Source organism: Camellia sinensis, chromosome 4, assembly GCF_055761805.1.
Source record: "Camellia sinensis isolate YWXY chromosome 4, ASM5576180v1, whole genome shotgun sequence".
Classification (NCBI taxonomy): Eukaryota; Viridiplantae; Streptophyta; class Magnoliopsida; order Ericales; family Theaceae; genus Camellia; species Camellia sinensis.
The window spans coordinates 197444526-197467211 of record NC_138964.1 but is presented as its reverse complement, the minus strand read 5'-3'; the positions used below and the strand labels follow the sequence as shown (position 1 = coordinate 197467211).

The 22686-nt window shown below is 31.4% G+C and overlaps 1 protein-coding gene across 1 annotated transcript; it reads right to left on the bottom strand.

Annotated features, from left to right (window-relative positions):
- Window positions 1–5793: 5793 nt before the first annotated feature.
- On the bottom strand, window positions 5794–6390 carry LOC114310190 (zinc finger protein 7). Its single transcript, XM_028256133.2, has one exon. It carries the CDS (start codon window positions 6388–6390, stop codon window positions 5794–5796), a length of 597 nt encoding a protein of 198 aa, XP_028111934.1.
- Between the last annotated feature and the right edge of the window lie 16296 nt (window positions 6391–22686).

Below are 22686 nucleotides of genomic sequence, written 5' to 3'. Positions count from 1 at the left end.
AAGGGGCTCACCAACTAAGTGTTTAATAATAAAAGAAAAAGAAGCACCACACCACTACATCCCAATTAAGCAACTAGAGAGAGAGAGAGAGAGAGAGAGAGAGAAAGATAACCCGTGTATGTGTGTATGCATGTATCTGGGTGTGTGTTGGGTCTCTTTTCCCCCTTTCTCTCACCTTTCTCTCCCTAAGCCGAGAGAGAGAGATAGATGGGTTTGTATGTGTGGTGTCTCTATGTGTGTGTGCTGCCGTGTGTAGTGAGAGGGAAGAGATCAGTGCATGAGTGTATGTATTTTGCTTCAAAGAAAAGCTCTCCCCCTCCCACCCGAGAGAGAGCCTAGGTTGTTGTGGCTGTGTTGTTGCCAACTAGAGAGAGAGTCAGTCCGTTGGTCATGAGATGGGTTCGGTGTGTGCCGTGTGTGTGTGTCTCCTCGAGCTGCTGCTGTGTCTCTCTTTCTGCGTAGAGAGAGAGATACATGCCGAGAGGAAGAAGAGGTGCCGAGAGGGACTTTGAAGGAAGGACGAGGTAGATCCCGTGCTTGTGATCGACGGGGAAGGGTTTGGATCGGACGGTGGAGGCGAAGATATTCAGTCCCTTTGGATGGAAGCTGAGTCGGCTGGGGAAGAAGCGGCATCTGCTTTGGAGCAGCTCCACGAGGCTTCGGTGGTGTTCATCACCATGAGAGAGAGAAGAGATCCTCCTCCCGCAAAGTAATGGGGTGTGTTGGTAGCGGCGGCACGGTGCTTCTGCGGAGGAGGAGCACGACTTGCTGACTGAGGAGCTAGATGAGGTTGATGATTAAACTGATGAGGGTGTTTTACGGTGGCAGATGTGGGGCTTCTGCGGCTGCTGAGTGAAGGTAGGTGTAGAGGTCCGGCGGGCGGCCAAGGCGAGACTGCCGCCCGCCGGTGAAGCAGAATGACTAGGTTGTTAACCTTGCTCTGATACCATGTAAAATACTGATGTATTATTATTGATTGATTTATCTGTATATTACAATTCCTATATATATAGAGGAGAAGATGGTAGTAGGTGTAGGTGGTAGTGGAGGTGGTAGGTGGAGTGAGTGGTAATGGAGGTGGTAGGTGGGTGGTAGTTTACATTTTACAATTTACATTTTACATTAACACTGAGAGGGTAATTTTTGGTAAAAATTGGGCCGAGCTATGTGATGGGCTTCGTGGCCCAAAGCACCAAAGCCTTGGTGAAAAGGCCGCAAGGGTATTCCGGCCCAGGAGAGATAAAAGGCACTCCGGCCAAAGCTGTTAGAGTTACTCCGGTCAAGAACGATAGATTTATTCCGGTTCTGAGGAGATGTTGACTCACTCCGGCCCAAGGAGGTGAGATTACTTCGGCCCAAGGAAGAGTAAAACTACTCCGGTCTGGAGGCAACTCACAGTTAGGCCGGTCTCAGTTAGTCCGGTCGCAGTATGTTCTGGGAAGGCCGGTTTCAGAATTAAACCGGTCGTGACATACAATGGTTAGGACGGTCAGAACTTGTTACTTGGAAGTTTGATCTAAGCACATCAAGGTTGAACAGGGCAGCCGAAGTAAGGAGTTGACGCAGAAGACCGAGCTAAGGATAGTTCGGCCCTCTGTGGCTCGGTATAGCCAATTTTACTTCGGTCAAATGGAAGTTCGGCCATAAAGAAAACCATCCCACTTGGTTTAAGCAGTGGGGGAGGGTGTAAAAGGATAAGCATTATCCTTAGGAGAATGAATCCTAGGAGGACTCTGCATGGAGAAATACAAGTCCTACTAGGATTGTGCCACGGGAAACTTATAAAAGCTCACAAGCATCACCTTGGAGGAGGTAATTGAACACAATCTTTCTGAGAACTTAGAGCTTTGTCTATTTGTCAAGTTTTCTGACTTAGGCATCGGAGAGGTTTCCGGCACACACCCGCCGGCTAGCTCACGTTTGTGTTTTCAGGTGACAAAGCGACGTCGTACGGAGGAGCGTGGACTTGGTTAACATGATTATACGAGGAGAATTATTTCCTCCCCATACAAACACCATCTATGGTGTGCATGTAAGTTTGTTAGTGTGGAGTCAAATTTTAAGTAAAATCTTGACCTTTAAATTATTATTATTATTATTATTATTATTATTATTTTGAGTCTAGTAATTCTGACCACATATTTGAACAACTAACACTACTGAAAAGGACAATTTTCAATTTCTTATGTCCTTGGAAAGAAATAGCATCAATCTTAGTACGTTGAATATAAAAATTAATGTATATAGAATCTTTTTATTTTTAATATTATATATGTAGTTTATAATTGTGTCAATTACTGATTTAATATTGTTTCTTTATTTATATTGTTTTCTAAATTGTGTAATGAATCTATTGTATATGCATAATTTCTATCTTATTTACGGATAAGTCAAATAATTCTTTTAATTCTTTTTGTTATCAAAATTAGGTTAAGTACTTAGTAATTTTATTTTACCGGCAAGCGACAACTTTGCCTTGACCACCTGTCGACCTTAACTCATTCCACTACCATATTTTCTGTCAGTTTCACTTCATGGTAAACTCTTCCTTTATCCACTAGTTTATTCTTATCCCAAATATCTTTATTATATATTTTTTTACTCGCAATCCATTTTATTGTATGTTTCTGTTCCATTTTTTTTTTTGCTCTCTATTTCAACCTCAAATAGGTTTCAATCTTTAAACCTATTTGAATTTGAGAGGGATATTATACCTATATCATAGTGAGCATGGTGATATACCATGTGAACCACCTAAGGTGCCCCTCTAACGCACAACCCAAGTCGCCCCCTTAAAGCACCACATAAGTCGTCTCCCCTGGCGCACTTTCTAATAAGCCGCCACTTGACGCACCCAGTCATCTATTGCCATCATTGTTCAGCACTATATCATAAGTTATGTGTGTGCCACGCTTGTTGGCTCAACATCCAGTTCTCTACAACGGTCCAACATGGCCCCTTAAATTGTTCTGACGTTGATTCCAATTAGATCCTACAACGGTCCAACATGACCCCTTAAACTGTCCTGACATTGATTCCGGTCAGTTCCTACAATAGTCCAACATGACCTTAAACTATGCCGACCAGGGTGTTTCTTGACCATAGATGCTTTGGCAGCTCTTCTAGGGCAGTTCAGTCTTCTTCTTTTTTATTTATTTATTTATTTTATCTAGGGTGTGGTGCTGATATATTAAGCACTTTTTGACTTTTTATTTTTTTATTTTTTTATTTAGTGGACTACCAGATTTGTTCGATAGCATTTATGTAGACTAGCTGTTGAATTTTTTTCGATTTCTTTCAGTCATCCATTGACAAGTTGTGATTGTTGAATATCTTTACATCAGTTTGAGGGAGAGTGTTGAATATAAAAATTAGAGTATATATAATCTTTTTATTTTTAGTATTATATATATAATATGTGATTATATCAATTACTGATTTAGCATTATTTTCTTAGTTATATCATTTTCTAAATTGTATTATAACTGTATTATATAAGCATGATCTCTATTTCATTCATGAGTAAGTTAAATAATTTTTTTTATTATTTTATTGTATGCTTTAGTACGGAGATTTATAGTTTTGTACACAAATTTATGGTTTTTCATGGTAAGCAAAGAAAGACCTAGAAGAATAAGAAGAAAACAAAATTTGACATTTTGAAGAAACATTTACAGCATAAAAATATTTGTGCATGAAGAGACTCTTCAAAAAATTTCTGACTTTTTAACACACTCACCATAAAAAATTAAAGTTTTAGGAACTAAAATTTAGGGACAGAATTATTTTTTAGGGACTAAATAATTTTGTTACAAAAAGTGTCGTTATTATATTTTTAGCAATAAAAATTAGACATTAGTGATGAATTATTATTCTTTTAAGACCAAATTTTTTTGTCTTAAAAAATAAAATATTTGAGACTAAATTATTTTGTCCCTAAAAATCTATTTATTAGTAATATTTTCAAAATTTTGTCACTAAATGCCTTGTTTTTTACTTTTCAAAACGACTTTTTAGCGACTATTCTCATCACGATGGAAATTAGTCTCTAAATGTCTTTTATAACAAATTTTTTACTTTTAAAGACAAAAATATTTGATCTTTAAAACTCTTATATATTGTAATGACTTATCGAACATGTGGTATAATTGTATGCGAAGATGATAAGAAAGAGAATTAAACTCGAGGTAAAGACTTGAACTATAGAAGACCACACAAGATGTAACTCTGTTAGTGTGTCAAATTTTTTGAAAGCATGCAAGTGAGAATCAATTGATATTGGCTGGAGAGACATGTACACTACATGGACCAAGTTTTGGTAACTTCAATAAACAATCTGAGGCAAATATGGTATACACAAAATCAGACAAGTCATTTAAGTACTTGTGCACTAGATTATGTACCTAGAACCACCCCCCCCCCCTCAAAAAAAAAAAAAAAAAAAAAAAAAAAAAACTATTGAAAGTCTAAAACTTAAAGGCCAAGATTCATTCAAGGTGTGACCCTCACCACAAGTTTAAATATACATTTTTAATTTGAAATTCTAAATAATTTTGTAATCATTTTTCTGGGTGTAACACTCCAAGCATTATACTACACAAGTATGAGTATCTCTGTCTCATTCTCGTTTATTTATGGGATCCTAACATTATATTTTTCTATCTTGTGCCCATATTTGCTTGTCACGCTCATCAAAGTTTGTGTATTAACAACTTGATGATCAAACTCAAGACCATAGTTTTCTTTCTAGAGTTGGTAATGCCTCTCTCTCACAACTTTAATCATATCAAACTATAGTCAATGTCACCATCATGATGGATTGAAGTGAATTTAAATAATACTAGAAGGTGAAGGTAAAAAATAAATTAAATTTCTTTGTGACATGCTTAAATCATACCAAAATATTTTATGCAGCATTTCTTTGGTTGTATGTGGAAAGATCTCCTATTTCATGGATTTGAAATTTTCCAGCAGCCGCATGCACTGAGGTTATCATATAGTAAAAATAAGCAAATGAAAATTTTAGCACAGAGAACACCAAATTAGAACAACTCCAAATCTACTTTGATCTAAGCTAAGAGTAATGCTATGTGCACGAAAAAAATAACAGAAAAGTATGTGCAAAAATTAATGTGTTCTGTACATATAGCATTGCTGATAAGAAAAAAGCTTCTCATGGTTGGAGATTTAAGTTGAGATTTTCCGATCTAATACTTAATTTGATCTACTTTGAATAATAAGACGAGAATAATGTTACATGCACTGAAAAAAATTACAAAAAACATACACAGAAAAATCAATGTGTTCTGTGCAGTAGCATGACTGACAAGATATACATATCACAATCGGAGATTTAAGTTGATATTTTGCCGATCTAACCCATGATGTGATCTACTTTGAACAACAGGACCAGAGTAGTCCTATGTGCACTCAAAAAATTACAGAAAAATCAATGTGATTTGGGTTGATAAGATAAACGTATTATAGCCAGAGATTCAAGTCAAGATTTTGCCGATCTACCCTTTGATTTGGTATACTTTTATCAATAAGATTAGGGTAGTGCTATGTATATTGAAAAATAAAGTACAAAAAAATAATGTATTCTGTAACATCACTGATAAGATAAACGCATCACAACCAAAGATTGAAGTCGAAATTTTTCTGATCCGACCTTAGATTTGATCTACTTTGACCAACAAGATGAGAGTAGTGCTACGCTCGAAAAAATAAAATTACATAGAAGTACACGGAAAAATTAGTTCTGTGCAAAGCATTATTGATAAGATAAACGTATCACAACCGGAGATTCAAATCGAGATGTTGCTGATCCGACCCTTGATTGGGAAATTTCTCCATCCGAAAGCTTCCTGGCCATATCACATCCATTGATTCTTCAACCATGAAGGGTGGTGTCCATGACACCCCCACCCCTGTGGTGGTGGCATCACTAAACCTAGCCACCACGGCAGACCCTTCTCTGCTTGGCTTGTGCACAAGTGAGTGGGCTTGGACACCAAGAGACCGAGCCGTTGTCATCGGAGAATTGGAGGGTAACCCCATGGTTGTCATCATCATCATCCTCTGAGGATGATGGTACTTTTTAGTTGCTCCTCTCTCTCTTTTATGGGCATTTTGGTGACCACCCAAAGCTTGGGAGCTAAAGAACTTCCTCATGCAGAAATTGCATGAGAAGACCTTGTTTTTGGGAGGTTTTGATTTGGAAATGGAACCATACTCTAAAGCATTGGAGGGCTCAGTGGTGTTGAGGCCTAGACTCAACCAATCACCCAACTTATGATCATCACGGTCAGTGTCACATTTTTTTGATTCATCATGATCTTGGTGGTTGACTAGTAATATCTCATTCACTTCTTGATCTTGGATGACCATTGCACCACCACTCTCTCTCAAAGTAAGGTTTATAGTATTTGATTGTATGAAGGTACATATAGAGGCTTAAATAAATGGAAGTCCTTGGCTTTACATAGGGATAGATCAAGTTGGAGTTCAATGGATGGAGGGATGTCTTAAGTGAAAGGAAGTGGAAGATATTTATTATTTAAATTTATCTCATTTTTATGTGGTGTTCTCATAAAAGGTTTTTATAAATTATTGGATGAAATATTGTCAAGTGGTACATTATAATGTGGTCAATTTATACATGTGGGGTTCAATATTTTTTTATTAGTTATTTTGTCTAATTATAGAATTGTTCGGTATAAGTTCTGGAGATATTTATATATTTTTTATTTAAAAAATTCGTGCAAAAATGCTTGATATAATTTTTCCTTATAATTTATGAGTTAGAAATAACTTAATAAACTAAAAAAAAAATTATTATTATTGAAAAAAAAAATACAAGTACTTTTAACTTTTGTCTGCTGATTATTAACTTTTAATTTATTAAAAATTGCATCAAACAGACTTTCTCTTTCGGCATGTAAGTTAAAAGCCACCTTATCAATTTTTTTAATTTTTTTGAGTCACATTACATTTATATTTTTTTACACATTTAAAAAAAAAAAAAAATCAACTTCTTCTTTTCAAAATAAACCTCAATATATTACATACGAAGTGTAGCATAAATGTTATGTATAAAAAATATACTAAGAAAAATACTTAAAATTTATTAAAACATATAGATTGGACTCAAGTTTATTGTGACTCACATCACTCAAATTCAAATTTAAATAATTTTCCAGATTTTTAATTTATTTTATTTTTTAATAGGTATATAGCATCTGAAATATGTTTTCCTTTTCTAAAGTTGCAATTCTTATGTCATGTTCTACTGTTGGGCATGTCTAGCTTGGGATTCTCTGCTTATCATCATCATCTGTATTCTCTCTTATAAACTTTCTATGAGCATTTTTAACGATGTTTCAAATTTTTATTAAATTTAAGTAAAAATTTAATATTATGTGCTTTAATGAAAGTTTTTAAAGTTAATTTCATCAGAAAATTGGTCGATTGGGCGGTCAACCGACTAGTGTAAATTTTGCACAAATTTTTACTTTGAGGTGGTCATCTGGGGGTCAACCAGGAGGATGTCTGGCCAGTCGACCGGCCAGTGTAAATTTTTTACAAATTTTTGTCTTGGGATGGTCATCCGGAGGAACATCTGGGGGATATTCAGTGGTGAAAATCCAATAACTATGAACAGTGATTTGATGAAAGGTGCATCCATCCTCAATCTGATGAAAGAATTGAGAAATCATGAATTTGCTAAAAGATTTGATGAACTATTGAAGTAGGAAAAAGTAAGTTTTTTTTATCGAATTTAAATTTGATGAAATATTTAGTGATCTGTTAGATATGGTCTAACAGTATTATTCACTTTTAGTGGCGTCTAATTGATTTTATATATATATATATATATATTTTTTAAATGTACAAAATAATAGAGAAGTAATTAATTTGCTTGGTTTTGGTTTTTAGAAAATTTTACTTTTTTATTTTTCATTTTTTTTTGTTTTCACTGAATTTTTAAAAATATTTTAAGCAATTTTTTTTTAATTTTTAGACACACCTAACATAAATACACTTTAAAAGTATAATATTTGTGATTTTTTTTTAAAAAAAATCACTAAATACCAAAAATATAAAAAAAATATATGAAAATTCAGTATTTTTATTTTTATTTTTGTGTATTTATTAATTTTTAAAATATTTTTTTACAATTATTTTACTAGTTAGATAATCTAAGTAAGATGCATCTAAAAAAATTTTAAAAATATTTATTAAAAATAAAAAACAAAAAACTTTAATTTCTAAAACACTGAATCAAAAAAACTGAAACCAAACACATTAAATATAATTTAAAAAATTAAAAAATTAACTTTTAATCAAGGGAACTTTTTTTTTTAAGGTCCCTGGTATTAAAATTTTATAACATAAAGAACATTCATTATTTTCATAATGTCCAAGGTCTCTCAATATTAATCCAGAGAAAATTCAATCCAGAGAATTTCTCTGGACACATCACAGAGAAAATTCCAAATTTCTCTGGACATATCATAGAGAAAATCTAAACTTCTCTGGATAGTACTCTGCTTCTTAATATTAGTCCTCCGAGGATAGTGATATAATCCAGAGATCCAGTACCTATTAATTCAGTACCTATTAATTCAATCTACACTCTGTAATTCATGGACTAAAACACTACAACATTTTCTTAGTTTAGTGACATTTGAAAGTGCCACAAAACTATTCTTCTAATGACATTTTTTGGTCTTGTGGCATTTTGAATAAGTGCCACTTCTATCGGTGCCACGGTAGATACGAGTGCCACGGTAGACACTTGCAAGTGCCACTGCACCATCATGGCTAAAAACTTTCAATGACATTTTAATGTCATGGTAGATATTATTTGTGGCACTATCAAGCGCCATTAAAAAAAGAGTTAGTGACACTTGTAAGTGTCATTACACCATCAAGACTAAAACCTTTCAGTGACATTTTAATGTCATGGTAGGCACTATTCGTGACGCTATCAAGTGCCATTCATGACGATAATTCGTTGTAGAACAATTTGATCCGCTCTTGCGGAGACTTGAACCGCCAACCTTCCGCACCATAAACCTTATACACCACACTCTCCCACTACACCTCTATAGCACCACATGATTATATATGCAACATATATTATTTATATAGTACATACATCTATATTAATATAAAAGTATATGTATAAACATAATTATTTTATTGAACATAATTTATGTAAAATAAACTATTTACTACCAAAATAAAAAAAAGACCACTTTTGGCAACTAAAAATATTTTTTAGTCGCCAATTCTATACTTTTGACTACTAATTGTTTTTTAGTTGCTAAAAAACTTAACTTTTGTTGACCAAAATCGGATTTGGTCGCCGAAGATGCACTTTCAGCTACCAAAATTTTAGTTACCAAAAAATTTTATTCCCGCCTTAGGATTTTAGTTCTCCCGCGCTAAAAATGACCACTTTTGGCGACTAAACTTATTTTTTAGTCGCCAATTGTAGACTTTTGGCTACTAAAATTTTTTTTGGCACCAAAAAGCTTTACTTTTGGCGACTAAAATTTTTTAGTCAGTAAAACCCATATAATCAGCGACCAAACTTAGTTTTAGTCGCCAATTGTAGACTTTTGGCTGCTAAAATTGTTTAGTCGCCAAACAGCTTTACTTTTGGCAACTAATGCTGTTTTGGTCGCTGAAAGCTATAATTTCAGCGACCAAATTTTTTTTGTCAGGAAATTTAGTCGCCGAATATGCTTTTTCCTGTAGTGTATGTTGAGTTTAATTCATTTATTTTTAATCATTTACTGCATTTTAAAATTTTAGAAAATATATTGGCATTTTTTATTTTTTCAAAAATGTCATTATAAGCTTAGAAAGTTTTTGGCTTAGTGGCATTTCTTAAAATGCTATAAAATATTTGTTTATGACACTTTTCACCTAAGTGCTATAAAAAGTAATTTGCACCTACCTAGTGTCCTGACATTTTTTAAAAAATGTCATTGCAACTAAAGTTTAGTGGCATCTGTTGGTAAATGTCACGAACATAAATTTTTGTGTCATTATTTTATAAAATGTCATAAAATTGATGTGATATTTCTTTATTGAAATGCCACTAGAGCCGTATATGTTTTGTGGTTCTGTGGTATTTTTCTAAAACATTTAATGCCAATTTTTATATATGTGGCATTTTCTAAAAACATGCTACTAGTGTAGTGTCACTAAGGTGTAAATTTGTTGTAGTGACATTTTTGTTGTAGTGAAGTGACACTTTTTTAATTGAAATGCCACTAGAGCCTTATATGTTTGTGGCTCTATGACAATTTTCTAAAAAATGCCACCAAATATTCTTTTTGTGACATTTTTTAAGAACATGCCACTAGTATGGTGTCACTAAAATATGTTTTTGTTGTAGTGTTGTGACACTTGTTCATTGAAATGTCACTAGATCCTTTTATGTTTGTCGTTTTGTGGCATTTTTCAAAAACATGCCACTAAATATCATTTTTGTGACATTTTCTAAAAATATGCCACTAGTGTAGTGCCCCTAAAGTATGTTTTTGTTGTAGTTTTGTGACACTTGTTCATTGAAATGTCACTAGAGCCTTTTATGTTTGTCGTTTTGTGGCATTTTTCAAAAACGTGCCACTAAATATCATTTTTTGTGGCATTTTCTAAAAATATGCCACTAGTGTAGTGCCACTAAAGTATGTTTTTGTTGTAGTTTTGTGACACTTGTTCATTGAAATGTCACTAGAGCCTTTTATGTTTATCGTTTTGTGGCATTTTTCAAAAACGTGCCACTAAATATCATTTTTTTGTGGCATTTTCTAAAAATATGCCACTAGTGTAGTGCCACTAAAGTATGTTTTTGTTGTAGTGAAACATGGATTCCAAATTTCAATTTAGAGAAAATTGAATGAACACCCCGAGAAAATTGAACATTTCAATCTAGAGATCAGTACCTACCAAAGATCCAGTACCTATTAGTTCCAGCTACACTCTATGATTCATGGACTAAAACATGGATTCCAAATTTCAATTCAGAAAAAATTGAATGAACAACTAAAGAAAATTTCAATCCAGAGAAATTTGAACACTCAGAGAAAATTGAAAATTTCAATCTAAAGATCAGTACCTATTAATTTCAATCTACACTCTGTAATTCATGAGGGTAGTGATATAATCCAAAGATCCAGTACCTATTAATTCAATCTATACTCTGTAATTTATGGACTAAAATATGGACTAAAACATGGATTCCAAATTTCAATCCAAAGAAAATTGAATGAACACCCAGAGAAAACTTCAATCCAGAGAAATTTGAACACCTAGAAAAAATTTTAGTCCAAAGAAAATTGAACATTTTAATCTAAAGATCAGTACCTATTAATTTCAATCTACACTCTGTAATTCATGAGGGTAGTGATATAAGCCAAAGATCTAGTACCTATTAATTCAGTACCTATTAATTCAATCTACACTATGTAATTCATGGACTAAATATGTACTAAAACATGGATTCCAAATTTCAATCCAGAGAAAATTGAATTAACACCCAGAGAAAATTTCAATTCAGAAAAAATTGAAAATGTCCAGTAAATATCAGATGGGCTATTTCAAGATGATAAAATAATTATTAACTCAGTTAATGTTGTTTAGTTAAACCTGAGAAATCTAATACCAGAGAAATTTGAACAACCAGAGAAATTCAATACAAGAGAAATTCTAATGCAGAGAAATTTGAACAAATTAGATACTTTTCAGGTTTGCAAAAATGGTTCATTTCATTTGCGGGGGAACATGTACATATATTATATGTCATTGGATTCAGCTGTGCTTACTTATCAATCTATAAATGGTCACTATTTTGCACGCAAACTGGTATTACATTTTCTTTCCATTGAAGTTAACGCTTTTCTTGTTGTTAAGAATGAATTTTGACAATTTTTCTGCATTCTGCTAATTTAGCTAATGAATTGGGTTCAATGATGAGAAAGAGAGACGAAATAGAGAAGGTAGAGAGAGAAATGAAGTTTGATAGAATGAAGATCAGAAAGAGAGATAGTCAAATTTCTCTGATATAATATATATGTGTGAATTTAGGGACCTTAGATATCAAAAACTAATATTATGAATTTTTTTTATTACTAAAAATAATAAAGGGACTTTAAACTAATTTCCTCTTTAATCAATCCTCCAAAATAAACTAAAGTAGCCACACAAGGCCATGACTGGTCAAATCATGCTTTTTAATCTTTTGTCTTTTATTTAGTAGGGTCTGTTTAGTAACTATTCTGTTTTTAGTTTATATTTATAAAAATTTAAAAAGTTATCATAAAAATTTATTGGATAATTTTTTTAGTTTATAAATGGTTGTCTTAGTTTATAAATTTGAGAAAAAATACGTAAACTCAAAAAATGAGTTTACATTTTCAGTTTTCAATTTTTTTTAAATAATTTATTTTCAATAATTTTTTTCAATTAATTTTTTTTCAATTGATCTTTTTTTTCAATTAATCTTTTTTTTCAATTATTTTTTTTTCAAACAATTTTTTTTTTCAATTAATCTTTTTTTTCAATTATTTTTTTTTTCAAATATTTTTTTTTCAATTAATCTTTTTTTTCAATCAATTATTTTTTCAATTAATCTTTTTTCCAATTAAATTTTTTTTTCAATTATTTTTTTAATTAATTTTTTTTCAAATAATTTCTTTTTTCAAATATTTTTTTCTCAATTATTTTTTAAATTAATTTTTTTCAATTATCATGTGTGTGATTCCATTGTCATAAATAATATAAATATTTTAGGCCTGAACAAACATATTTTTTAGTTTATGTTTTAAATTTTTTTAAAATATTTTGTTCAAACCAAACGCGTTTGTAATTTATGTTTTCTGAAAATAAACAAAAATCAGTTTATAAAATTTTTGTAAACATAAACAAAAAACGTAAACGTTACCAAACGCTACCTAAGTGTTTGGGATAAATTAAAAATATATATAGTTTTTACTTACATACACTTATTTGTGTCACATTAATTAACATTTATCAATATCTCCTCTCTATTTTTCTAATTACTTTTTCTACTTTTTTTACATATTTTTTTTATAAAAAATCAAAAAATAAACTTATTAAAACATCTCAAATCACCCCCTTAATGTCATATGATTTGAATTTGAATGGTTTGTTTTTATTTTAAATTCAATCAACACTTCTAACGCAAATTGGAGGGCGGTCCAATCTTTAAAAATAGATGAGAAAAAATAATATATGAAATGTGACAAATGATTTCATGACAAAAATAATTATAAATTTATATCTCGATTGGAGTGAAAGGTTTGACTTACGAACCATTCTCTATGATACCAAATAAATTTGTAATTGTGAAGTCCTAAATAAATATGTTTTTTATCTTTTTAAATTAAAAAATTAAAGAAAAAAGATGGATGTTTAGATTAATTTTTTAATTTTTTATGAAAAATATGTATTAAAAAATTATATAAATAAGTGTATAGGAGAAGTGATTGAGTAGCCTGTACAGTACTTAGGCAGTGCAGTCGGCTATTAGGAGATGGAAAATGGTTGCCTCCTTTTCGGGTTTGAATTAGACGGTGTTGTTCGGCCAATGTGGGCCCACCACGGGTCCCGTTTTACTAATCGGAACCGTTCAATATGTAAAACTCGTCGAGTACTATATGCTTGTAAAAAATCACATTGATCAGATATCAATAGCTATCTGATCGTGTTAGTTTTTTGTCAATCGTTAATTATAATACCATCTATTATTTATACAAAACTGATTTAATCATGTAGCTATCTATATCCGATTAACGTGATTTTTTATAGATATATAGTACTCGACGAGTTCTACACATTGGCAGTTTGGATTAACAAAATGAGACCCGTGGTGGGCCCCCACTGGCCCAACATTACCCTCAAATTTAAAAAATATATATGCCTATTTTTTTTTTTCCCCTTTGACAGCCTTTCCATCAATTCTCAGTACACCATCAATTCTCAGTACCAATCACGTCTTTGTAATTTTTAACTTTTTTAGTAACTTTTTGACTTTTTAAATTTTTTTAGAGATGCCAAACTAGGCCTCATAAGACTTGTCTCTAATTTTATTTTAATAATTTAAATTGTTTATTTTGTATGATTTTTTAAGTATATCATTTATAAAAAAAATTAAGTCGATTTGATAATTATAACATATTTTAATTTATCATGTTTGTCTCTAAAAGATGAACGATAAGTGTATTTTTAAAATAGATCGTTTATTTTTTTGTGACAAACGTAATAAATTGAATAAGTTACGATTATTATATTGATGTAACTTTTTTTAAATGATATATATAAAATTGTTTAAAAAATAAAAAATTCAAACTATCAAAACAAAATTCGTGGCAATTTTCACGAGGCTAGATAGTATCCTCCAATCTGGAGAGGAGTCCAGCCCTTTTTTTGTTTTTGTTTTTGTTTTTTTTTTTTGTGTGAATATAACACAAGTATGAGATAGAAGGGATAACATATCAGTTGTGCTCTCCTCCACCTTTGGATGTGTCATAGTAATTGAACAAATTATTGATCATGCAAAAGATTATGTCTACATGAGAGAGAGAGAGAGAGAGAGAGAGAGAGAGAGAGAGAGGGTTCCCCTGCATTATAGGAGCATAACATGGTACAGTTGGGGACATAAATATATTTTGACAGCATCCAAAGACATTGTTCGGTAGAGATTGATGCAAAGGGGTGGACCCTAGGTACTCTTATTCTCCTGTACTTTATTTTGCAGTCTTGTGGTCGTGTGATCTATTTTTAAAATTATATTTATTATCTTTTTTTTTTTTTTTAAGACAATTATAATCAATTATATGGTTATAAATATCTGATTAATTTAATTTTTTTTTATAAATAATTTACTCAATAAACATTTGGAGTTAAACGATTCAAAAAAACCAATGAAGTGTTAGTGGACTAAAGATAAGAGCATCCACAATGGGTGTGTTAAAAATGTGTGTTAAAGTATGTTATATAATAAAAAATGATAAAAGTGAAACATAAAAATATGAGTTTGTTAATTTAGTGAGTAAATAGTGATACAATCAATATGTTAAAGTGTGTGTTAAGAATATATATATATATATATATAAATAATAAATAAAATATAAAATAATCGAAAAGTGTAGTGGGCCCCAACCCCACTGCACTGTTAGTGCCTATCTCTCTTTCTGTCAGTTAACACATTTGCTTGGTAATAGCCGGCCGGTCGGCCATAAAATCATTCGGCCGGCCAAAAAAAACTTTGCAATTTTATTTTATTTTTCTTGAAGGATCAGACGTCGGGAGGAACAACCAGCTGGACATCCTGCCGGACGATCCCACAGCACTTCCCTCTCTCTCCCTCGCTGGCTAAAACGTTGTCTACAATTAACATGCTATTTATCTAACACTAACTTTGACCACTAATGAACAATTTAGCAACTCTATTGTATGAACAAAATAGAACTAAGTTGGTCAAAAATTTAACATCTAACACTAGTGGAAGGTTAACAGTTCCACTGTAGCTGCTCTAAACAAAACACGGTGTTTAGGTAGACTAATGGCCAGTATCCACCCCCAGTAATAGGGACAACAACAAAAAAAAATATGAGGAAAAATTGATGAGTTCCATATTGTAAGTGACTGCATTACAAAATTTACTTAGTCTAAAATTTTGGGCCTTCAGTTTTAAAAAGTGTATTGATCCATTTAAGATTATAAAATCATATTATTTTAAAATATTCAAAAACATTCATATTTTCACGTCTCATAAACATAAAATCTATCTACTACATACAAAATTCAATACAACAATAATATTGTATTATTACTAACACATGAAATCAGCATCTAGTAACAAGCTACCATGTGCGCAGTATCATCCTCTTTGGTTAAAAATGTATACAGTAGGAAAAATGATGCTAACAACAATTTAATGGATTGTTGTTAAGGTAAGAGAAAATGCTGAAAAGATTAAAATCTCAATGTATTTTACATATTTGAAGTACTTTTCACATATTTTCAACTTTTCTCACGTCGCATTTGGAGAATTTTACTTGTTAGTCTATAACTCTCACATTAACTATCAATCAAGTAACAAAAGGTGAGAGTAGATATCACATTTTCACCTTCTCAAAAGAGATGAGATTTATAGTTTTAAATTTTTTTTTAGGGTAAATTATAAATACACTTATTGAGATTTGATTAAAATACGAATCACTCTCTATAATTTTAGAAATTACATTTTACTTCCTGAGGTTTCTAATTTCATAACAAATTACCCTTTTATTAATAAATTATGAAGTCAATTAGCAGTTTTTAATAATATTAGAAATATGTTTCAATTAATAAATTAGATAATTTTATTATTATATAGGAGAGCAATTATGAATTTTATTTTTTTAATTAATTCTATTAAATAAAAAATTCTGACCAAGGGATATTTATAATTTTTTAAATCATAGGAGGTAATCTGTATTTTAAACAAATTTTAAGAGATGTAGTTGTAATTTATCATTTTTTTTTATCAATCATTCTGACCCAATGGGAGTTGACCCCCCAGCAGCCCTACCTCCACGTGGGGGGCTGCAAGTAGAAGACAAAAATATATATATATATATGAACCAATCAAAAAACAGTAGGGATGGTGGGAGTCATCCCCACCGGGAGTCTGGGCCATTTTCCTTTTTTTATATGACCGACTATAAATAGATGTTATAATCCAGGAACACCAAATTATTATTTAAAAAGTAGGGTCGAAATGATCTCAAAAGTTAGGGCTGAGCAAGGAATCCGTGAAATCCGTAATCCGATCCAGTCCAGTCCAATCCGATAGGTTTGGATTGGTTTTTTGAATCCGTGGTTCGGTTTCGGATTGAAAAATTAAAAATCCGTAGTACACGGATTGGTTCTGGATTGAACCCCATGGTTCCGGATTGGAACCGATCCGGACTGTATACAAATAGTATATATTTTTATTATACATCCTCCCTCATAGTATCTTCTTTTATTCTATATAAAATCTAAATTCAAATCTAAAACCGTATAATATCTTTTTTTTATTACTTTTTTTTGTTAGTTTTTAGTTTTAATTTGTAATGGTCTAAATATTTATGCTGAAATAAGTTTTCTCATGGTTGTTTAAATTCTAGCACAGTATGTCGCTATTATAGAAATAGATGTTGCTATTGTGGAACTAATATAGTGCTATGTTTATATTTTTATGAAATTAAAGTGTTATATATATTTTTTTGTTATTTAATTATGTGAATCCGTGGTTCTAAACCGATCCAATCCGTATTTAAATGGATTGGTTCGGATTGGTTCCATGATTTAAACGGATTGGATTGGTTCCAATTTTTCAGGAACCGTAGATAACGGATTGGTCCTAATTTTACCCCAATCCGGTCCAATCCGAACCATGCTCACCCCTATCAAAAGTTATCGATGACATTGAGGAGACCTTCCAATTTCCCCTCTTTCCTAATAAAGAGTGTTTAAGGCTAATTAAGGGGTGTTTTGGCAACTTAGTAAAAAGTCAATTTTTAGCTTTTTTACCTATTTTGCATTGCATTACATCACTTCTCACATTTTTTACTCATAAAAAAATAAAATAGATTAAAAAAGTTAAAAAACTAATTTTTTAGCAACTTTTCAAAACGCAATAAGTTGTATTTTCTATTTGTAGGTAGCGAACTGACTTGATTCGACACGTGAACACCCTTGTCACCACCAATGATGTTTATGAGAAAACCCTCCAATTTATCTTGTATTTCTTTCTCTCTCTCTTTTTTTTTTTTTTTTTTTTAATTATGTTTTATTTGAACTTTCCTTTGAATTAAAAATAATTTTAAAAAAAATGGGCCAATAATAATGTTGATGAATAAGTAGGCAAATCGGGGCCTAATTGGGGGGTGTGGAAGGGTGGTCCCCTTTTTTTCCTTTTCTATATATAAACAAGAAGCCATGTTGGATGTATAAGCATACATGTAGTGGCGTATTTATATATGTACAGTGCATGAGAATTGCATTCAGAACCACTTGGACTTATTCTCGGAATCTTGTTCTCAAACTTATGAAGATTGCAGTCCCAAGTAAGTGTCCCCATAATAAAAGACTTCCCTTTGTGGGATTGAGGGGCCGTGCTGTGAGGAGGGGTGAGGCTGGTCTCAATGGTCTATTTTATAAGATTTGTTGAGAAATTTATTCATGCAAAATATTAAATCGGGCAAATATTGATAGACGCATACTAGATAAAAGTTTATTCTTAAAATTACGTTCTTGTCAAGGGTTTTTTTTCCCAAACAAATATGAACAAATTATGAAAATGTTAGAGTTTGATCGTTTTAAATGAATGTCCTAAACAAAATAAATAGTCAAGATCATCTTGATAAATCCAAAATAGGCCCCCACCCTTACTCACAACAAGTCCAGTTATACCTGACACAGTAGGCACCTCAATTCATCTTGTATTTCTCTCTCTCTCTCTCTCTCTCTCTCTCTCTCTCTCTCTCATAACGGTGTCAAATAAAGGTGCTTTATTTATGAAAGCTTCTTGTACATAGATAATATTACAATTAAAAAAAAGTATATAAAATGATATGCCTGTTTTGTGAGCTTATTACTTCAAATCAAATATTAAGATGATAGTTAATTGTAAAACAACAATGCTAGAGGGCCACAATTTTTGGCATTTTTTGCACCAAAAACGACGTCGTTTTGACAGTTTTGAGCCATTGTGGCCACAAAAAATGTGACCCTCAAACATTTTCCATTGTAAAAATGTTACTACAATATCATTATAATTAAAAACAATTGTATAATTTTTTTTTTTATAAGAATAGATTTTTCGTAAAATAATTGAGTTTTTGAATTGATGACTCAGAGCTTCAACATTACACATGTCTCAGCACTTGGTTTATTTTGCCACCACCCAAAAAGTTGTAACCACTGCAGATAAAAAGCAATAAACAGGTTGGGACTTGGGATGCTACAACTCAAGAGTTGGTTTATTGTTTACCAGGAACAAAAATTTTAAAATTTTATTGCCAAATGCCAAAGCAATAATGACTATTGTTAAAACTATACAAATTGTTGTAATTCTACCAATAATTAAGTGAATTGCTAAGGTGATATTTGATAAAATTGAAAATCAAAACTTACGTACTAAAAAATTAATACTGAATTTTTAAATTAAAAATTTATTTAAAAAAATATTTCAGTGCTAAACTAATATAAATTGTTTAACATGTACATGATGAAATTTGAAATTTATTATTTTTAAAATTTTCTTTCCTAATTTTTTTTGCTGTGGTGATGAGATGGAGGTGATGGTGTCTATGGGGATTGTGGTGGAGATGAAGGAAATGTGGTTGGGGTGATGTACTGGAGATAGAGGACTAGTAGTGGTAGTTATGGTGGTATAGTGGCCATGACGATGGTGGTGGAGGTGAAAGGTTGTAGTAATTTTATTTTTATTTATTTATTTTATTTTTTCCTGTGAGGTTTTGATAGAAGTAATGAAATGATCTTGGTGGTGGTAGTAATGAAATGATGGTGGTGTCGGTGACAACAATGACAATAGTGGTAGAGATGGTGGTATAATGGTAGTGGTAGTGGTAGTGGAAGTGATGGTGAAGGGGTGGTGATTGTGGCAATAGCGGTAGTCATATGGTGGAGTGGCAGTGGCAGTGATGGTGGCAGAGGTAGGGGCGGTGGTAGTGGTAGGGATAGGTGGGAAGATAACATGGAGAGGGTACTAATCGTTCCGAGAGGTGGGATTTGATGGAGATTAAGGGCTTGTTTGGTTTGTATCTCAAGATATAATTTTTGAGAAATTTTTTTAAAATTTTGTTTGATTCAAATTTTTTTAAATTTTTTTTCAAAATCACTTTCTCTCTTCTACACATCAATCAATCATTTTTCTCAATTCTCTCTTTTTTTCAATCACTTTTTCTCTCTCACACACATCTACTCAATTACAACAAAATATCAAATCATCCCAAACTCCCAAACTTCAAACTATTTTCAAGATGGGAATGGCTTCTCTCCAATCCAATCACGGACTAGAGGGTACTGTTGGGCCCCACAAGTTCCGTTTCAATAATCCGAACCGTTCAATGTGTAGAATTCGTCGAGCACTATATATTTGTAAAAATTATGTTGATCGGATATCAATGTCTATGTGATCAAATCAGTTTTGTATGAAAAAAAGCGGATAGTGAAAAATAAACGGCTTACAAAAATTTGATTTGATCACATAGCTATCGATATCCGATCAATGTGATTTTTTACTGGCATATAGTACTCGACGAGTTCTACACATTCAACGGTTCGGATTATCGAAACAGGACCCGTGGTGGGCCCCCACAGGCCCAACAGTACCCTCCAGTCTGATCACGGATTGGAGGATTCCCTTTCAGAATATACAACCAAACAAACCAAAAAAATTTCTAAACTTTCTCTCCAATTTTTTTTTTGAAAATTTATCTCAAAATACAAATCCAACACATAATAATGTCTAAACAATCTTGCCAAACAAATATTGGATGAAGGGGATTGAGAAACAAAATATGACAACATGGACCCACATATTCTTTAGTCCAAACTCTCTCTCAATCCCTCAAAACAAACATAACACTGATCGACCTTGTGATGGCAAAAAAAAAAGAAATATATATATATATATATATATATGCAAAACAAAACAAAAGGTAACAAAGAGTTTAACATGGCATGAGACCCATCACAAGTTTTTGTTAAGATCGTACTTGATATTTATTCTTGTGTTTCTTTCTATTTTGTTGATTGCTATGTGAGGAAGTGTAGTGAGCTCTCCTTCTCCCTACCTCTTTCAAGAAAATGATTGAACAACTATCATTCCCATGGATCAGGTTCCCAAAACCCCCCACTTGCCCATCACTTTAAGTAGTTTATTATTACTATTATCTATTATTTAGTATAAATTTGAAATGGTTCATAGATTTCTATACTACATACTATATTTTAAAAAAGCATGTCCTCTTCATTTATTATCGCTAATGTTAACCAATCCTCTTAACAGCACTTGTTAACATTGAAATTGGGGTGTTAACATATGAAATAAGTGGAATATAAAAATTGTTCTCTTTTTTCTCAAGCAAGATGTGTTTGTTTAGACGGACTGAATAAAGAGAGATTAGTATCTATCGGATTGTAATCCTAAGATTCATAATCTTGAGACTATTTAGTTGAATATGATATGTATTCCATTTTAGTTTAATCATGGGATTAGATGCTAGAAAATAACTATTTAGTTGGATAAGATATAAATCATATGTTTGTTTGGAATATTATGGAGAAGGATAAATGTTCAAATGACTATTTTATCCTTTTCAATTATTTACTAAGTAATAGCAATATTAAACATACGTTTAATATTTTAATTATTTTTAGCTAGATTAAATAAAAATTTATTTTATTTTATTTTTTACACAATTAAATAAATTAATTTTTAAAAAATTAAATAAATAAAATATCAATAAAAATATATGTTATTTTTTTAATTAAAATTTTAAATAAATTTATTTTAAAAAATAATAATAATTAAATAAAACATCTATTAAAATTTAAATAATGAAATTAAATAAAATATAAACAAAATTTTAAAATAAAACATTAATAAAATATATATAAAAGTTTTTTTTAAAAAAAATTAAACAAATAAAACATCAATAAAAATTATTTTATTTTTAAATTGAGACATTTAAATTTTATTAAATTTTACTAAATATAATACATAATTAAATAATAGAGAGTCAAAATAGTGATTTCACCACCTAATTCCATATCTCCCTTATCCTCCATTTGCGTCCCACCCCTCTCATATGGGACACAATAGTCCAACACATTTGAGACTAATAGTCTGAAGCAAAATTAAAAAACCAAATAACGGATATAAATCTTATTCCACTTTCTAATTCTATCCCACTCTCCCATCCCTCCAAACAAACAACATACATAAAATGAATCTCACTTTGGACATAAACAAAGACCGGCATTCAGCTCAACTCGCTTTCAGCGGTGTTCCACTCAAAATTTAAAGCTACTTTAAATAACCCCAAAAAAGTGCCAAAACTCAATTTGAATGGCCAAAAACAAAAACAAAAACAAAAACAAAAACAAAATAACAAAACTGCTGTTACAGTAGAAAAATTATTAGGTGCCCATCGGACACAACGGGCCTATCTTACACACCAAATTTTAATAGTCATCTATTATGTTGTCTCTCTAATACTGTGTTTGGTTGGGAGATTTGAGGAAAAATTTAGAAAAGAAAAGAAAAAAAAATATATAAAATTAAGTGAAATGTGAATAAAATATTTCACTTACATTTTTCTTTTTCCATTTTAAATCTCTTCACAAGCACCCCAACCAACATAAATACTAACATATAAAGTGATGGTCCCATTGTATACACTACGGTTGTGTTTGTTTGGAGAGACAAGGTCACGGGACTTTCTAATTACACTAGTTCATATTGGATCACACATCTAAATACAAAAATGGGCATCTGAATTGAAAATCTCTCCTGAAAGATCAAAATATCACCAAACTATGATTATTACATGATATTATAATCCATGTCTAGTGATTCCAAACAAA